Genomic DNA, 19,704 nt, shown 5'->3' with positions numbered 1-19,704 from the left:
CATCATGATGAAAGCCACTTTTTGATAATGAAAATGATAGAGGGCTACAAAAATAACACTTGAAGAATTATCACTCATAATATGAGTTGCTCCTCATACACATTGCAGCACGTACCCCAACTGGGGGCCCTCGGGCCGAATTTGGCTCGCATGTGATTTTATTTGCCCCCCCCCCCCCCCAAAAAACAAAAACAAACTGTGTTTCATTTATTCAAAGGAACCCCATGCATAACATATAGAAATATAAGCAAGGTTTGATATCATTGTTTTAGTCAAATGTTATATCTGTTTGGGCTTCTTGCAGTCAATTTGCAGTTTCAAATTATTTTGAAATATGTTCCGGCCCCCTGACCATCCTCACAAGAATTTAGTTGACGATCCCTGCCCTATAGGCATTTGTGTGTGTTGTATCTTTTAGTGTTGTTACATTTACATTTACATTTACACAACATAGTGTTGTGACATGGACAGTCAGCCAACTTACACCCACTCGGTCAGGCATGACCATTGGTTCTATATTTAGTCATATTATCACATATTATTGTCAACATAAAGGAAACGGTGCTTTGGAAACATTCCAGTACTGGAAATGCTAAACAATGAGAAGGGCGGTATTCCTTGTTCATTCTCCAGTATATTAGCGACAGTATATCCACAGGAGGGGTTATTCTTTAGTCATATGTGGACTCTGTCTGATTAGTGATAGCAGAGAGATGGGACAGGTGACTCCAGGTTTACAGCCCGTCATAATCATAAGGTCTTGGGCTTAATCTGTTTTATCGCTGTGACGCTATGGGCGTATGACATGATGGAATAAACCAAACTGATTCACTCCAATAAAAATTCTAAATACATTGATGAAACACTGGGTAAGTGGAAGTTCACTGGCACAACGAATTACATTCCAACGGACCCAAAGACCCTCTGCCTTTACATGGCATAATGCCTAAGAACAAAAAATCTGGATGAAAATCTGGTCAGCAAGAAACTGTCAATGTGAGGATAAGTGAACTACAGTGTCATGTGTTCATTGCTGGGCCTCAGTCATCTGTGACTGGGTCTTCCTCTTCAAGATACGTCAGTATTAGGAGCTGATGATTATAGAGCAGACCCAATTTGCGTAAAGCCTCTTAAGCCGGTGGCTAACTAAACACTGCCTTGAATCACAGGCTTGCACAGATGACTCACCTACCACGCTGAAAACACAAACCAATTACTGTTGCTGGACAGTATGTGACCTGACCTGGCAGTGTGACACAGGTTAGAAAACACAGGAGCTTTTTCCACACACTGTTCACTGGTCTGGCACAGCTATAACCAAGAAAAGTTAACAACTACTGTGTATAGAATGCACAGTGCTTCGAGATTGTATTGACAACATGACCTAACTGGGACCCAAGAGTTTTTATAGTCAGGTCATATGGTCAGGAAAAACAACTAAGTCCTAATGTGTACAGTCAGATATAACCAAGGAAAGAAGTGTGAATATTATCTCATAATATCTGGCTTATACAAACACCCAAAGGGGGAATTAGCAGTCCTCCAGCTACAATTAAAATATATTTTTAAAAATCCATAGAAAGGTGAGCTGCGTAAAGCGAAGCATGGGTTTTTTATAAAGTACTTACTAGGCAGTTTTTAACCTCAAACCCATTGCTACTTGACCTGATAATGGAATAGTACAATTTCTAAATGATAACACTCCTAAGTTCCCCCATGTCACCTCGCTCCTCCACACACTCCACTGACTTCCAGTCAAACCTTGAATCATCTTCAAGACCCTGGTGCTTACCTACGGAGCAGCAACGGGAACTGCACCTCCTTACCTTCAGGCTATGCTCAAACCCTACATTCCAACTCGAGAACTCTGTTCCGCCACCTTTGGTCTCTTGGCCCTCTGTCCTGGCACCCAGGAATAGTGCAATAAGGCAAGCTTCCCCCTAAAGTCAGGACAGCGGGGTCCATGCCCATCTTTTGAAAACTTCTTAAAGCCGACCTCTTTGAAGAGTCTTAAATAACCGTCACGGTGCCCCAGTCACCCCTCCCACAAAAAGGCACTTCTCTTTTCCCACTTGCATTGACTTTGCTGATAAATACCTTGTTGAGGGAAAATGCACGATACAATTGTGATGTGTTGTCTCACCTAGCTATTTTAAGATGAATGCACTAACTGTAAGTCGCTCTGGAGAAGAGCGTCTGCTAAATGAATCAAATGGAATGTAAGGTTGTGGTGGTCATGAAACTTTGTCAGCTGGGGATTGTCACGTAAATAACTGCCGGTCTCACGGTAATTGACAGTTAATGAACATTAAGATGAATTAATCTCCTGGCTTCCACGCATAGCCTTCAAGCCACTGATGCAGACCTTTGGAACATCTACATTTTAAAAAAGTTGATAAAATCAATTTAATATAGCCGGCTATTCCCAAACTGGGGCACCTAACCCCAGGGGTACGTGCAATGCCGCAGGGGGTACGCCAATTCACATTTTCAAACAGTCCATTTAGATTTTCCAACGGGGCTATACATTTGGGTGATGTTTTTTTCTCGCTTGAGTAGCCTCGTTTCACTGCCCCAAATAAAATGTAACCATCTAGTGTTCAGGGAATTAACAACACAATGTCAAATACAGGTAGCCTAGTCAAATAATTAACATCCAATCACAGTAACCATTACTCTCTCGCTGGAATTCCACTAATGGTCCGTATGTAGCCAGAAGTAGCTGCTGCTCATTCCGTTTGCTCGAAAATGTATGAATTGTTTCAACAAGTAATGCCCGCGTCCTTAGAGAGACACATACCAGCTCTACTGGTAGTACTGCTAGTACCAGCAGTACTACACCTGCACCTGTCGATGACAAGTTGTTCTGCTTCCACAAGCACATCCAATGCTATTATCAGTAATTCTACATTTGTTTCTAGCCCAGCTAGCATGGACACTGACAGTTGTGAATCTGATGCAGCCGAAGAGCTACTGCCCCCTTACCCGGGAAAGCACCGAACAACAGACAGGTACGTTGGACCATCGAATAGGCGCAAATATGATGAGAACTACATTAATTTGGGGTTCACTTATATTGGGAGTAGTGCCTTTCCTCAGCCACAGTGTGTCATATGTGCAAAAATACTCACAACTCGATGAAACCTTCACTCGTGCAGACATTTAGAAGCATGCCAATTTGAAAAAGCCACGGGAGTTTGAGCGAGAATTAATACGACTTTCGAGTAGTAAAACATGTATAAAAGAAATAGATACCATTAATAAGAAGGGGCTAGAAGCGTCTTAAAATGGTGAGCTACCGAGTGGCTAAGACAGACAAGCCCCATACTATTGTGGAGGACTTAATTCTTCCTGCTGCCACGGATATGGCTGGGACAATGCTGGGGGAAAAGGCCCCAAAAAACTATAGAGACAATGCCTTCATCAAACAACACTGTTTCACGATGCATCAGTGACATGGTAGGAGATGTTTTGAAACAATTACTGCTTCACATACAAGCCAGTGAATTCTATGCGTTACAGCTGGATGAGTCAACAGAGGTGGCAGGCCTGGCACAGCTGCTGGTATATGTCCGTTACGTTTATGGGGGGTCAATTAAGGAAGACATCCTCTTCTGCAAACCACTGGAAACCAGGACAACAGGAAAGTATATTTTTAAAGTACTGGACAGCTTTGTGACATCAAATGGACTTTGGTGGTCAAGATGTGCTGGTATCTGTACTGATGGCGCAAAAGCCATAACAGGGAGACATAGTGGAGTGGTAACGCGGGTGCAAGGAGTTGCTCCTGACGCTACTTGGGTACACTGCAGCATCCACCGAGAGGCTCTTGCTTCCAAGGGAATGCCTGACAGCTTGAAAGATGTTTTGGACACAACAGTGAAAATGGTTAACTTTGTTAAAGCAAGGCCCCTGAACTCTCGTGTATTTTCTGCACTATGCAATGATATGGGCAGCGAACATGTAAAGCTTTTACAACATACAGAAGTGCGCTGGTTATCAAGGGGCAAAGTATTGACAAAAAAAATGTAATTGAGAGACAAGCTTAAAGTTTCCTTTACTGACCATAATTTTCACTTGTCTTACCGCTTGCATGATGACGAGTATCTCACACGACTGGCCTGTTTTTTTTTTCTTTCTCGCACCTGAATGATCTGAATCTACGATTACAGGGACTCTCCGCAACTATATTCAATGTGTGGGACAAAATTGAGGATTTGATTAAAAAGTTGGAGCTCTTCTCTGTCTGGTCAACACACAGGTCTTTCCATCATTGTATGATTTTTTGTGTGCAAATTTTGTGTGCAAATGGACAATGTCAGATGTGATCGGGCTGTTAAGACACTCATGCCTTTTGCAACCACGTACCTATGTAAGATGGCTAAATAAAGAGCAAAATTATTGATTATATTATTATTTGTGCCCTGGTCCTATAAGAGCTCTTTGTCACTTCCCACAAGCCGGGTTGTGACAAAACCTCACACTGATTCTTATATTTAATAAATGTATCGTATAGTGCGTGTGTCACGGTTGTCGAAAGGAGAAGCGGACCAAAGTGCAGCATGTGTGTCGTTCCACATTTTATTTACTCTGTGAAACTATGCAATACATAAATAAACAGAATAAACAAAACAACAAACCGTGATGCAGAGGTGAAACATACACTACTCAAAATGAATCTCCCACAAACCCAGGTGGGACAAACACCAACTTAAATATGACCTCCAATTAGAGACAACGATGACCAGCTGCCTCTAATTGGAGATCATCTCAAACAAAGCCCAACATGGAAATACAAAAACTAGAACTCAACATAGAAATACAAAACTAGAACATAACAACATAGAAAAACTAAACTAGAAAACCCCCGTCACACCCTGACCTACTCTACCATAGAAAATAACAGCTTACCATGGTCAGGACGTGACAGCGTGTGTGGCAGGCTTACAATGATGGCAAAAAACAACATTTGAGAGTGCGCTGACCCTGGTGCTAGTGGGGGTACGTAGCTGGAGGTTTAATGTTTGAAGGGGTACGGGACTATAAAAAGGTTTTGGAACCACTGATCAAAACCATTTTTTATAGTATAAAGAATACAACTGAACATAGCTGAATAAAAGGATATTTTCTCCTAACGATTTTTAAGGAAGTGTGCAAATGGCCATATTCTGTGTTGAGCGGTTAACAAAGAAACAGGTCCTCCTATATACTTCATTTAGAGTTATTTATGCAACTTTAGTTGTGATACAAAAGTTGGCTATATGTTTCGATTTTGAATACATTCAAAGGCAACATGATTCGACTAATGATGATTTGAAAAAAGTTGCATAAAAGGCATGAGATCTGATTTGTTTCTTGTGCAGGCAGCACACATCATTCTTTCACAAGATAATATTCTCACCAGGCATCAAATTTCCCGGTGCTTTCGGTATGTGTGGCTGTAATGCCTCCTAAAATAAATCTGTACCCTTGGGCTGAATATAATATTTATAATTCCCTTCTCCCGGCTGCCGTGCTCCAAAGCACCTCTCACTCACATGGCTCTCTCAGATCTCAATTCTTATTAGCCAATGCCATCACGTGATTGGGTCCTTCACACAAGCATCTCAGCTAAGAAGTAGGCTACAAGTGAAGACAGACACATCAGGGACGCAACTGCGCATGTCCCTCTAATCGAATTCCAAGGCGCATTTTGAAGATGTCAGAAAAACTGTCCACATTTAGCCTACTTTTCATCAGCCAACAAGATGAGTAGGCCTAACGAACAGCAAAAGCACTAGCCTATGTCAATCTACTATCCCCCATAGAACAAAAGTTAACCTATTCTATTGGTCAACATGTTCTTCTATACAAGAAATAAAATATTCCAAACATACTCTGGGACAGTTGTGGGATGCGATAGATTCCCCCCCACAACTTTTTTTATTTAAAGCAATAATGATGCAACAGAACGTTTAGCTTAAAATGTTGATAAACTATTTCTTCACATAAGTGCAGCAATGAACACACGGCAGTAGGTTATAAGGGCGAATGTTTCAAAATGAAATAAATTAGTGGGAAAACACTGTCCTCAAAAGCGACCACAAATGCAATTACACATGTAATGGTTTATTATAGAGGTGAATTTTTATGGTGAAAATTGTCTTCCCCAAACTTGAAACTCACACTCCACTGATGTATGCCAGTTAGGCTCTATACCGGTGGTAAAGCGGATTCATGTGCTTCATTTTAATAAGTTATTTGGACACTTTAGTTGTGATACAAACCTTACCAAAACACATAGGCCTATGGGCTGGGCTACATGAGGTGTGATACAAACCTTATTAAAACATACACAGTGAGGGAAAAAAGTATTTGATCCCCTGCTGATTTTGTACGTTTGCCCACTGACAAAGAAATGATCAGTCTATAATTTTAATGGTAGGTTTATTTGTACAGTGAGAGACAGAATAACAACAAAAATATCCAGAAAAACACATGTCAAAAATGTTATAAATTGATTTGCATTTTAATGAGGGAAATAAGTATTTGACCCCCTCTCAATCAGAAAGATTTCTGGTTCCCAGGTGTCTTTTATACAGGTAACGAGCTGAGATTAGGAGCACACTCTTAAAGGGAGTGCTCCTAATCTCAGTTTGTTACCGGTATAAAAGACACCTGTCCACAGAAGCAATCAATCAATCAGATTCCAAACTCTCCACCAATGCCAAGACCAAAGAGCTCTCCAAGGATGTCAGGGACAAGATTGTAGACCTACACAAGGCTGAAATGGGCTACAAGACCATCGCTAAGCAGCTTGGTGAGAAGGTGACAACAGTTGGTGCGATTATTCGCAAATGGAAGAAACACAAAAGAACTGTCAATCTCCCTCGGCCTGGGGCTCCATGCAAGATCTCACCTTGTGGAGTTGCAATGATCATGAGAACGGTGAGGAATCAGCCCAGAACTACACGGGAGGATCTTGTCAATGATCTCAAGGCAGCTGGGACCATAGTCACCAAGAAAACAATTGGTAACACACTACGCCGTGAAGGACTGAAATCCTGCAGCGCCCGCAAGGTCCCCCTGCTCAAGAAAGCACATATACATGCCCGTCTGAAGTTTGCCAATGAACATCTGAATGATTCAGAGGACAACTGGGTGAAAGTGTTGTGGTCAGATGAGACCAAAATGGAGCTCTTTGGCATCAACTCAACTCGCCATGTTTGGAGGAGGAATGCTGCCTATGACCCCAAGAACACCATCCCCACCGTCAAACATGGAGGTGGAAACATTATGCTTTGGGGGTGTTTTTCTGCTAAGGGGACAGGACAACTTCACTGCATCAAAGGGACGATGGATGGGGCCATGTACCGTCAAATCTTGGGTGAGAACCTCCTTTCCTCAGCCAGGGTATTGAAAATGGGTCGTGGATGGGGATTCCAGCATGACAATGACCCAAAACACACGGCCAAGGCAACGAAGGAGTGGCTCAAGAAGAAGCACATTAAGGTCCTGGAGTGGCCTAGCCAGTCTCCAGACCTTAATCCCATAGAAAATCTGTGGAGGGAGCTGAAGGTTCGAGTTGCCAAATGTCAGCCTCGAAACCTTAATGACTTGGAGAATATCTGCAAAGAGGAGTGGGACAAAATCCCTCCTGAGATGTGTGCAAACCTGGTGGAAACTACAAGAAACGTCTGACCTCTGATTGCCAACAAGGGTTTTGCCACCAAGTACTAAGTCATGTTTTGCAGAAGGGTCAAATACTTATTTCCCTCAAAATTCAAATCATTTTATAACATTTTTGACATGTGTTTTTCTGGATTTTTGTTGTTGTTATTCTGTCTCTCACTGTTCAAATAAACCTACCATTAAAATTATACACTGATCATTTCTTTGTCAGTGGGCAAACGTACAAAATCAGCAGGGGATCAAATAATTTTTTCCCCTCACTGTAGGCCTATGGGCTAGACTACATGAGGTGTGATACAAACCTTATTAAAACATATAGGCCTATGGGCTAGGCTACATGAGGTGTGATACAAATCCAATCAAAACATATAGGCCTATGGACTAGGCTACATGAGGTGTGATACAAACCTTATTAAAACATATAGGCCTATGGGCTAGGCTACATGAGGTGTGCGACTATGAATAGAAAAAAGTAGCCAAAAAAAGGCATGTGCTGTTTCTTGCCTTATTGTATGATCTCAAGTGATAGGCTAATATTACCACCCATCAGACTATTCTTAATTTAATTTAATCTTGTCTTGTCTTTACGTATAATAAATAATGTCTGTGAAATTAGTTTTAATTTAGAATGGCGCATTATCACGCACCTGTCTCAGAACAGGGGCATAGGGAATGCCAGGTAGGCTATACTCCTGTTGTAAAGTGAAGCAATCTGCTTAATATTAGGAAAGTTGTTAAATATAGTAGGCCTAGCCTATAGTAGGCCTAGCTGATGGGATCTTCTTTTAATATGTTTCACAAAAAATGTTTTCTCATGCAATTGCATAGAAATGTTGCGCAACATGAGCTCATATGAAGTGTTTGATTTGACTTTCGAAAAAACATTTGCATCGATGTCAGAGTGATTAGAGGGACAATAGAGTGCGAAGTTCCATGCAGTTAGCAAGTTTTACTAATGACAGCAGCAGCAGAGCTTGGAGAAGCCTAGTTACCATGACTAAATGGTCATGTGGAATTTGACTGTGGTCATAACTCATGACCGCCGGTGTGGCGGTAATGCGGTCACCATAACATCCCCGCAGTCTCCCATAATGTAGTCAGGCGGCATTCTGACAGACCGGATTCCTGCTCTGTACTGTATGCACAAACAGAACATACTGTATTGTTTTGGATTCTCCTTCACGCTCCAGATCTACCCCTATACAAATAGGCCAAGAGGCCAAACTCACAGCTAAAATAAGTTTCCTGTAAGCGCAGATTTTGGACCAGCTAACCCTCCAACAATTCTAACCATAACCACTGTGGGAAAATGACAACATGCAGTCATTCTAAAATTCCCTAGTGGATCCTACTTCCTTTAGCTACCCTGAGGTCATGGAAAGGCAATATATGCACAGCTGTACTGCACAGGCTCAATGTTAATTTACTATATTGACTCAGTCATAAGTAAAGATCTGGAGGGGATGACGACGTGGCAGGGCCTACTATGCTTTTAATACGGCAGTGGCCCTCTCCCTCACTACTGTACTGTGCTCTCAACACTGTACAGTATTGTGCTGGACAATACTGTACCATCCAAACATATGTCCATGATACACTATATTTACAAAAGTATGTGGACACCCCTTCAGATTAGTGGATTAGGCTATTTCAGCTACACCTGTTGCTGAAAGGTGTATAAAAATAAATAAATCATACAGTCATGCAATCTCCATAGACAAACACTGGCAGTATAATAGCCTTCCTGAAGAGCTCAGTGAATTTCAATGTGACAGTGAAGGTGGCATCCTTCACTGTCATAGGATACCACCTTTCCAAAAAGTCAGTTCATAAAATGTCTGCCCTGGTCAACTGTATGTGCTGTTATTGTGAAGTAGCAACGTCTAGGAGCAATAACTGCTCAGCCGTGAAGTGGAAGGCCACACAAGCTCACAGAATGGGACCGCTGAAGCGCGTAAAAATCTTCAGTTGCAACACTCACTACTGAGTTCCAAACTGCCAATGGAAGCAACGTCAGCACAAGAACTGTTAATTGGTAGCTTCATGAAATGGGTTTCCATGGCCAAGCAGCAGCACATGATCACCATGCACAATGCCAAACGTTGGCTGGAGGGGTGTAAAGCTCATCGCCATTGGACTCTGGAACGGTGGAAACACGTTCTCTGGAGTGATGAATCACACTTCACCACCTGGCAGTCCGACAGACAAATCTGGGTTTGGCATATGCCAGGAGAACACTACCTACCCCAATGCATAGTGTCAACTGTAAAGTTTGCTATAGGAAGAATAATGGTCTGGGGCTGGTTTTCATGGTTCGGGCTAGGCCCCTTAGTTCCAGTGAAGGGAAATCTGAACGCTAAAGTAAGCAATGACATTCTAGACCATTCTGCGCTTTAAACTTTGCCTTCTATGCCTTCATTTCCCAACAATTTATTTAACGAGGCAAGCCAGTTAAGAACAAATTCATATTTACAATGACGGCCTACCAAAAGGCCTCCTGCAGGGACGGGGGCTGGGATAAAAAAAAATATATATATAAATGAAATAAAATGGACAAAACACACATCACGACGAGAGACAACACTACATAAAGAGAGACCTAAAACAACAACAAAGCAAGGCAGCAACACAACATGGTAGCAACACAACATGGTACAAACATTATTATTGGGCACAGACAACAGCACAAAGGGCAAGAAGGTAGAGACAACAATACATCACGCAAAGCATCCACAACTGTCATTAAGAGTGTCCATGATTGAGTCTTTGAATGAAGAGATTGAAACTGTCCAGTTTGAATGTTTGTTGCAGCTCGTTCTAGTCGCTAGCTGCAGCAAACTGAAAAGAGGAGCGACCAAGGGATGCGTGTAGATATCTCAGATAGGGGGGACTGAAGCCTAAGAGGGTTTTATAAATAAGCATCAACCAGTGGGTCTTGCGACGGGTATACAGAGATGACCAGTTTACAGAAGAGGGTAGAGTGCAGTGATGTGTCTTATAAGGAGCATTGGTGGCAAATCTGATGGCCGAATGGTAAAGAACATCTAGCCGCTCGTGAGCACCCTCACCTGCGATCTATAAATGATGTCTCCGTAATCTAGCATGGGTAGGATGGTCATCTGAATTAGGGTTAGTTTGGCAGCTGGGGTGAAAGAGGAGCGATTACGATAGAGGAAGCAAAGCCTAGCCTAGACTGCAGCTTTGATATGTGCTGATAGGACAGTGTACCATCTAGCCATACACCCAAGTACTTGTATGAGGTGACTACCTCAAGCTCTAAACCCTCAGAGGTAGTAATCACACCTTGGCGAGAGGGGCATTCTTCTTACCAAACCACATGAGCTTTGTTTTGGAGGTGTTCAGAACAAGGTTAAGGGTAGAGAAAGCTTGATGGACACTAAGAAAGCTGTGTTGTAGAGCATTTACCACAAAATCCGGGGAGGGGCCAGCTGAGTAGAAGACTATCATCTGCATATAAATGGATGAGAGAGCTTCCTACTGCATGAGCTATGTTGTTGAGGTAAATTGATAAGAGCGTGAGGCCTAGGATTGAGCCTTGGGGTACTCCCTTGGTGACAGGCAGTGACAGAGACAGCAGATTTTCTGACTTTATACACCGCACTCTTTGAGAGAGGTAGTTAGCAAACCAGCCTAAAGACCCCTCAGAAACACCAATAGTACTTAGCCGGCCCACAAGAACAGAATGGTGTACCCTATCAAAAGCTTTGGCAAAGTCAATCAAAATAGCAGCACAATATTGCTTAGAATCAAGGGCAACGGTGACATTGAGGACCTTTAAGGTTGCAGTGACACATCCATAACCTGAGCGGAAACCAGATTGCATACCAGAGAGAATACTATAGACATCAAGAAAACCAGTCAGTTGATTATTGACAAGTTTTCCAACACTTTAGATAAACAGGGCAAAATAGAAATAGGCCTATATCAGTTAGGATCAGCTTGATCTCCCCCTTTAAATAACAGAAAAACTGTGGCTGACTTCCAAGCAATGGGAACCTCCCCAGAAAGGAGAGACAGGTTAACCTCTCTGGGCTAGGTACCTACTCAACAGCCAGTGGAATCCCGTGGCGCGATATTCAAATACCTTAGAAATGCTATTACTTCAATTTCTCAAACATATGACTATTTTACACCATTTTAAAGACAATACTCTCGTTAATCTAACCACACTGTCCGATTTCAAAAAGGCTTTACAACGAAAGCAAAACATTAGATTATGTCAGCAGAGTACCCAGCCAGAAATAATCAGACACCCATTTTTCAAGCTAGCATATAATGTCACAAAAACCAAAACCACAGCTAAATGCAGCACTAACCTTTGATGATCATCAGATGACACTCCTTGGACATTATGTTATACAATACATGCATGTTTTGTTCAATCAAGTTCATATTTATATCAAAAACCAGCTTTTTACATTAGCATGTGACTAGCATGTGACTAGCATTCCCACCGAACACTTCCGGTGAATTTACTAAATTACTCACGATAAACGTTCACAAAAAACATAACAATTATTTTAAGAATTATAGATACAGAACTCCTTTATGCAATCGCTATGTCCGATTTTAAAATAGCTTTTCGGTGAAAGCACATTTTGCAATATTCTGAGTAGATAGCCAGGCCATCACAGGCTAGCTATTTTGACACCCACCAAGTTTGGTACTCACCAAACTCAGATTTACTATAAGAAAAATTGGATTACCTTTGCTGTTCTTCGTCAGAATGCACTCCCAGGACTGCTACTTCAATAACAAATGTTGGTTTGGTTCCAAATAATCCATAGTTATATCCAAATAGCGGCGTTTTGTTCGTGCGTTCAAGACACTAACTGAAGGGTAAAGAAGGGTGACGAGCCCGGCGCGTTTCGTGACAACAAATTTCAAAATATTCCATTAGCGTACTTCGAAGCATGTCAAACGCTGTTTAAAATCAATTTTTATGCGATTTTTCTCGTAAAAAAGCGATAATATTCCGACCGGGAAATCCTGTTTTCATTCAAAGACTGAAAATGTAAACATGGTGGAGTCTCGTGCACGCGCGCCCCAGTCTCATTGTTTTCAGATCGACCACTATCCAAATGCGCTACTGTTTTTCAGCCATGGCCTGCAAAGTCATCATTCAACGTTCTGGCGCCTTCTGAGAGCCTATGGGAGCGTTAGAAAATATCACGTTATGCCAGAGATCCCCTGTTTTGGATAGAGATGATCAAGATGGCCAAGAAATAGTCAGACAGAGCGCTTCCTGTTTGGAATCTTCTCAGGTTTTGGCCTGCCAAATGAGTTCTGTTATACTCACAGACACCATTCAAACAGTTTTAGAAACTTTAGGGTGTTTTCTATCCAAATCAAACAATTATATGCATATTCTAGTTACTGGGCAGGAGTAGTAACCAGATTAAATCGGGTACGTTTTTTATCCGGCCATGCAAATACTGCCCCCTATCCCCAACAGGTTGAAAAGGTCAGAGATAGGCTTGGCAATGACAGGGGCAGCAACCTTAAAGAAGAAAGGGTCTAAACCATCTGACCCAGATGTTTTTTGGGGGTCTAGTTTATGGAGCTCCTTTTGCACCTCGGACTCAGTGACTGCCTGTAGGTAGAAACTTTGTAGCGGAGCAGAGGAAAAAGAGGGAGGAGCATCAGGGATAGTCACATTAGAAGGGGTGGGAGATGAGGAAATGTTGGACGGGCAAGGAGGCATGGCTGAATCAAATAGAAATCCTTACTTAATGAAGTGGTGAGCTCAGCCATGTGCTTCTTGTCAGTAACAACCACATCATCAACTTTAAGGGACATGTGTGGAGGAGAGTTTATTCTCCAGGTCTTTAACCATTTTCCAGAACTTCTTGGGGTTAGACCCACAGAGAGAGAACTGCCCCTTAAAGTAACTAACTTTGGCCTTCCGGACAGCCTGGGTGCACTTATTTCTCATTTGCCTCAACGAAAGCCAGTCAGCCTGAGTATGCATGTGCCGAGCCTGTCGCCAAATGCAATTCTTGAGGTGGAGAAACTCTGCAAGATCACAGTCGAACCAGGGGCTGAACCTGTTTTAAATACTCATTTTCTTTATGGGGGCGTGTTTGTCAACAATACCACTGAAAACATCAAAAGAAGGTCCAAGCGTCTTCGACAGAGGGGATCAAGCTGATTATTCTATACCATTTTACAGAGGACAGTTCATTAAGGAAGGCTTGCTCATTGAAGTTTTTTTAGCAAGCGTCTATGACAAATCAGGACAGGTCGTATCACTGAGCAGCCATTACGAACACAGGCTGTAAAACAGTGATTTACATTTTTTGTTTTTACATTTTAGTCATTTAGCAGACGCTCTTATCCAGAGCGACTTACAGTAGTGAGTGCATACATTTCATACATTTTTTTTTCCTTGTAGTGATCACTAAGGTCATTACAGAAAACACCACACTGATACCAACCAGGATTATCTGTGAGGATAACAAAGAAGAGTAGCCTTTTCTGGGTGTTTGGAGTCATACCTTGTGGGATTGGTAATAATCTGAGACATTTTTAGGGAGTTCCATTGCTTTAGGACTTGGTCAGTTGGTTTAAGCATGTCCCAGTTTAGGTCACCTAGCAGGACAAATTCAGACTCGGTGTAAGGGGCCAGGAGAAAGCTGGCCCCAACACAGGCCGGTGTTGATCGAGGACGATAGCACCCAGCAACCATCAACAAAGAGCTATTTGAAAGCTTAATACTTAAAACCAGCAAATATAGTACAATACAGACTCTGAGCATTCATTCATATGACACACAATTTTATAAGCTCCTATGAACTTCACATGTTGGTGCTCATGGGTCCTTTTCGAAGGAAATGCCCTAATGCGTTATTAGCCAGGTTAAGACCCTGACTCCCCCGCCCCTTTTTTAGTTTACAGATAAGGACAGTGACCCTTGTTGTCAGTGTGCTAGTCGAGGGTGTGTGTGTGTGAGTGTGTGTGCGCGCGTTTGATATTGCTGCCATGGGTGAACATTGACCTGAGAGCTTTAGAGGGTTATTAAAAGGCCATTTGGTTCCACTTAGAGAAAGGCCAATGGCAGTGTGAAATGTTAAGTGATGATAATCACTGTACTTACTGGTGTAATAGGATGGTAAGGACCTCATTCACTTGAATAAACAAAGTCAGATATTAGTGCTTTAAGTTATTCTTTAGATTTAATATGTCATTAAAACTCCACAAATTTCCTGTTAACCAACTATAGTTTTGGCAAGTCGGTTAGGACATCTACTTTGTGCATGACACAAGTAATTTTTCCAACAATTGTTTACAGACCGATTATTTCACTTATAACTCACTGTATCACAATTCCAGTGGGTCAGAACTTTGCATACACTAAGTTGACTGTGCCTTTAAACAGCTTGAAAAATTCCATAAAATTATGTCATGGCTTTAGAAGCTTCTGATAGGCTAATTGACACCATTTGAGTCAATTGGAGGTGTACCTGTGGATGTATTTCAAGGCCTACCTTCAAACTCAGTGCCTCTTTGCTTGACATTATGGGAAAATTAAAAGAAATCATCCAAGACCTCAGAAAAAAAATTGTAGACCTCCACAAGTCTGGTTCATCCTTGGGAGCAATATCCAAACACCTGAAGGTACCATGTTCATCTGGACAAACAATAGTACAATAGTACAAAAGTATAAACACAATGGGACCACGCAGCCGTCATACCGCTCAGGAAGGAGACGTGCTCTGTCTCCTAGAGATGAACGTACTTTGGTGCGAAAAGTGCAAATCAATCCCAGAACAGCAAAGGACCTTGTGAAGATGCTGGTGGAAACAGGTACAAAAGTATCTATATCCACGGTAAAACGAGTCCTATATCGACATAACTTAAATGTAAATGTAAATAACCTGAAAGGCCGCTCAGCCAGAAAGAAGCCATTGCCCCAAAACCGCCATAAAAAAAGCCAGACTATGGTTTGCAACTGCACATGGGGACAAAGATCGTACTTTTTGGAGAAATGTCCTCTGGTCTGATGAAGCAAAAATAGAACTGTTTGGCCATAATGACCATCGTTATGTTTGGAGGACAAAGGGGGACGCTTGCAAGCCGAAGAACACCATCCCAACCTTGAAGCACGGGGGTGGCAGCATAATTTGTTGTGGGGGTGCTTTGCTGCAGGAGGAAGTGGTGCACTTCACAAAATAGATGGCATCATGAGGGAGTAAAATTATGTGGATATATTGAAGCAACATCTCAAGACATCAGTCAGGAAGTTAAAGCTTGGTTGCAAATGGGTCTTCCAAATGAATAATGACCCCAAGCATACTTCCAAAGTTGTGGCAAAATGGCTTAAGGACAACAAAGTCAAGGTATTGGAGTGGCCATCACAAAGCCCTGACCTCAATCCTATAGAAAATTTGTGGGCAGAACTGAAAAAGCGTCTACGAGCAAGGAGGCCTACAAACCTGACTCCGTTACACCAGCTCTGTCAGGAGGAATGGGCCAAAATTCACCCAACTTATTGTGGGAAGCTTGTAGAAGGCTATCCGGAACATTTGACCCAAGTAAAACAATTTAAAGGCAATGCTGCCGAATACTAACAGAGTGTATGTAAACTTCTGACCCACTGGGAATGTGATGAAAGAAATAAAAGTTGAAATAAATCACTCTACTATTATTCTGACATTTCACAAGTGGTGATCCTAACGGACGTAAGACAAGGAATTTTTACTAGGATTAAATGTCAGGAATTGTGAAAAACTGAGTTTAAATGTATTTGGCTAAGGTGTATGTAAACTTCCCACTTCAACTGTAGCAGTTGCATTTGGTAGGAAACAGTTTTACATGTTGTTGAATGCAGCCAGACCCTTGCTACATGAAACTGACATACTAACAAACACTTCAGTTACCCCTGCATGGTTTTGATAAAAGGCCAAATATGGTGACGGTAACTATTAAATATATATTTTTTAAAGTCATACTTTTTCATTCACTGCCACAGGTTGGTGCAAAACCATGGATATCGTAGAGTAAATACACTGAAAAAAATATAAACAATTTAAAAAATGTTACTAGGTTAAAGTTCATATAAGCATATCAGTCAATTGAAATAAATACATTAGGACCTTATCTATGCATTTCACATGTCTGGGAATACAGATATGCATCTGTTGGTCACAGATATCTTAAAAAATGTTAGGGGTGTGGATCAGAAAACCAGTCAGTATCTGGTGTAACTTCCATTTGCCTCATGCACTGTGACATCTCCTTCGCATAGAGTTGATCAGGCTGTTGATTGTGGCCTGTGGAATGTTTTCCCACTCCTCTTCAATGGCTGTACAAAGTTGCTGGATATTGGCGGGAACTGGAACACACTATCGTACACATCGATACAGAGCATACCAAACATACTCGACGGGGGACATGTCTGGTGAGTATGCAGGCCATTGAAGAACTGGGACATTTTCTGCTTCCAGGAATTGTGTACAGATCTTTGCAACATGGGGCTGTGCATTAGCATGCTGAAACATGAGGTGATGGCAGCGGATCAATGGCAAGACAATGGGCCTCAGGATCTTGTCACAGTATCTCTGTGCATTCAAATTGTCATCAATAAAATGCATTTTCGTTCGTTGTCCATAGCTTATGCCTGCCCATACCATAAACCCACCACCACCATAGGGCACTCTGTTAACATTATCAGCAAACCGCTCGCCCACGTCTGCCATCTGCCCGTAACAGTTGAAACTGGGATAATCTGTGAAGAGGACACTTCTCCAGCATTCCAGTGACCTTCGAAGGTGTGCATCTGCCCACTAAAGTCGGTTACGACACCAAACTGCAGTCAGGTCAAGACCCTGGTGAGGACGACGAGCACGCAGATGAGCTTCCCTGAGACAGTTTGTGCAGAACTTCTTTGGTTGTGCAAACCCACATTCATCAGCTCTCCGGGTGGCCTGTCTTAGACGATCCCGCAGGTGAAGAAACTGGATGTGGAGGTCCTGGACTGATGTGGTCTGCGGTTGAGAGACCAGTTGGACGTACTGCCAAATTCTCTTAAACGACGTGGTAGAGAAATAAACATTTATTTATCTGGCAACATCTCTGGTGGACATTCCTGCAGTCAGCATGCAAATTGCAAGCTCCCTCAAAACTTAGTATTGTGTTGCGTGACAAACTGCACATTTGAGTGGCCTTTTGTCCCCAGCACAAGGTGCACCTTTGTAATGATCATGCTGTTTAATCAGCTTCTTGATATGCCACACCTCTCAGATGGATGGATTATCATGGCAAATGAGAAATGCTCATTAACAGGGATGTAAACAAATTTGTGCACAAAATCTGAGAGAAATACGCTTTTTGTGCGTATGGAACATTTCTGGGATCTTTAATTTCAGCTCATGAAACATGGGACCAATACTTTACATGTTTCTTTTTTGTTTAGTATTTCAGATATGTTCCTGTTTATTGTAAATACCCCACAATTTAACTTGTACAGTGGCATAAAGTACTTAAGTAACAATACTTTAAAGTACAACTTACATAGTTTTTTGGTGTATCTGTACTTCATTATTTATATTTTGTCAACTTTTACTTCACTACATTCCTAAAGAAAATAATGTACCTTTTACACCATATATATTCCCTGACACCTAAAAGTACTCATTAATTTTGAACGCTTATCAGGACACGAAAATTGTCCAATTCAGGCACTTATCAATAGAACATCCCAGGTCATCCCTACTGCCTCTGATCTGGCAGACTCACTAAAGAGAAATGCTTCGTTTGTAAATGATGTCTGAGTATTGGAGTGCACTGCTGGCAATCAGTAAATTATAAAAAGAAAAATGGTGCCATCTGGTTTGCTTAATATAAGGAATTTGAAATTATTTTTACTTTTGGTACTTAAGAATATTTTAGCAATTACATATACTTTAGATACTTAAGTATATTTCAAACCACATACTTTTGACTTTTACTCAAATAGTATTTTAATGACTGACTGACTTTATTTTCTATTAAGGAACACCTGTCAAACTCATTCCATGGAGCGCCAAGTGTTTGCGGGTTTTCGCTTATTTCATTGAGGTCACTAATCAGCAAGGAACTCCCCACACTGCTTGTCTTGGGCTTAACTGAAAATAAAAACCTGCAGACACTAGACCCTCCAAGTGAATGAGGTTGACACCCCTGTATTAAAGGTATCTTTACTTTTACTCAAGTATGACAATTGGGTAATTTTCCTAAACTGAATTTGTAATTGCAAAAATAACAACTTTGCTGTTACTACGGCTATCCAAATTAGCACTGGCAAATGAAACGGCTGGTCTGTCTAAAAACTAGACCTTATAATAATAGCCTTTCATATACTTACCATCTTTAGAAATACAATTGAAGCTCGCAGAGCGTTTTCTCCTCGTCTCAATCTCCTTCCAAAGTCCCAACATAACGCGGTTCAGAGTCACTTCTACAACTCGGTTCTCGTAAAAAAGTTGCGATGACAATAACGTTGGTTGATTTACCATAATGAAGAATTCACTTATAAGCATTGTTACAATCTGTAGTGTTTACAGCACACCGAGGTAAACACGTTGCATAAACTCAAAATCGCTCAACAATGTTTTGCTGTCAGGCAAAGTGAGAGAGCGGGCGCGTTCGAGCAGATCATTTTTGTTTAGTCATTGAGCATTGTTGGATACCTTCTTTCAAAGTGTGTTGTATTATGGTTATAAAAAATGTCTGACTTGTGATTACATGTCGACTGCGTGAATGATAAAAATTGTGATTAAGGTCATGCAGTATGTTATGAAGTCCCTGCAATTGCTTTTCACCAACTGCACCATGCAGCCACCACCTCCATTGTGGGAGGCACTATTTGTCAATCAATCATTTGGGTGTTTTTGTTTGGCCCATGTGAGTGTGGGCAAATACAAAGTTGCTTCCTGTTTCAGTCATGTAACATTTTAACGCTACAGGGGATACAAATGAAAAGTGATTTGAAACCTCTCTCAAACCAATTAATTATACACACGTTATGTTTCC

At 41.6% G+C, this 19,704-nt stretch overlaps 1 protein-coding gene across 2 annotated transcripts in view; it reads right to left on the bottom strand.

Moving 5' to 3' along the window:
* The window catches only part of cerk (ceramide kinase), a 39,445-nt gene extending 19,951 nt beyond the window's left edge, over positions 1 to 19,494 (bottom strand). Inside the window, exon 1 of one of the 2 annotated variants that reach the window (XM_045699670.1) lies at positions 19,037 to 19,494. In XM_045699670.1, the coding sequence (XP_045555626.1) occupies positions 19,037 to 19,211 (175 nt within the window). In that variant the 5' untranslated portion in view covers positions 19,212 to 19,494. The remainder of the gene's footprint in view (positions 1 to 19,036) is intronic. The other variant, XM_014152780.2, reaches the window with a different exon arrangement.
* Positions 19,495 to 19,704: the final 210 nt, after the last annotated feature.

Source organism: Salmo salar, chromosome ssa17 (assembly GCF_905237065.1).
Source record: "Salmo salar chromosome ssa17, Ssal_v3.1, whole genome shotgun sequence".
NCBI classification, from domain to species: Eukaryota; Metazoa; Chordata; class Actinopteri; order Salmoniformes; family Salmonidae; genus Salmo; species Salmo salar.
This window is presented reverse-complemented; position numbering and strand designations above follow the sequence as displayed.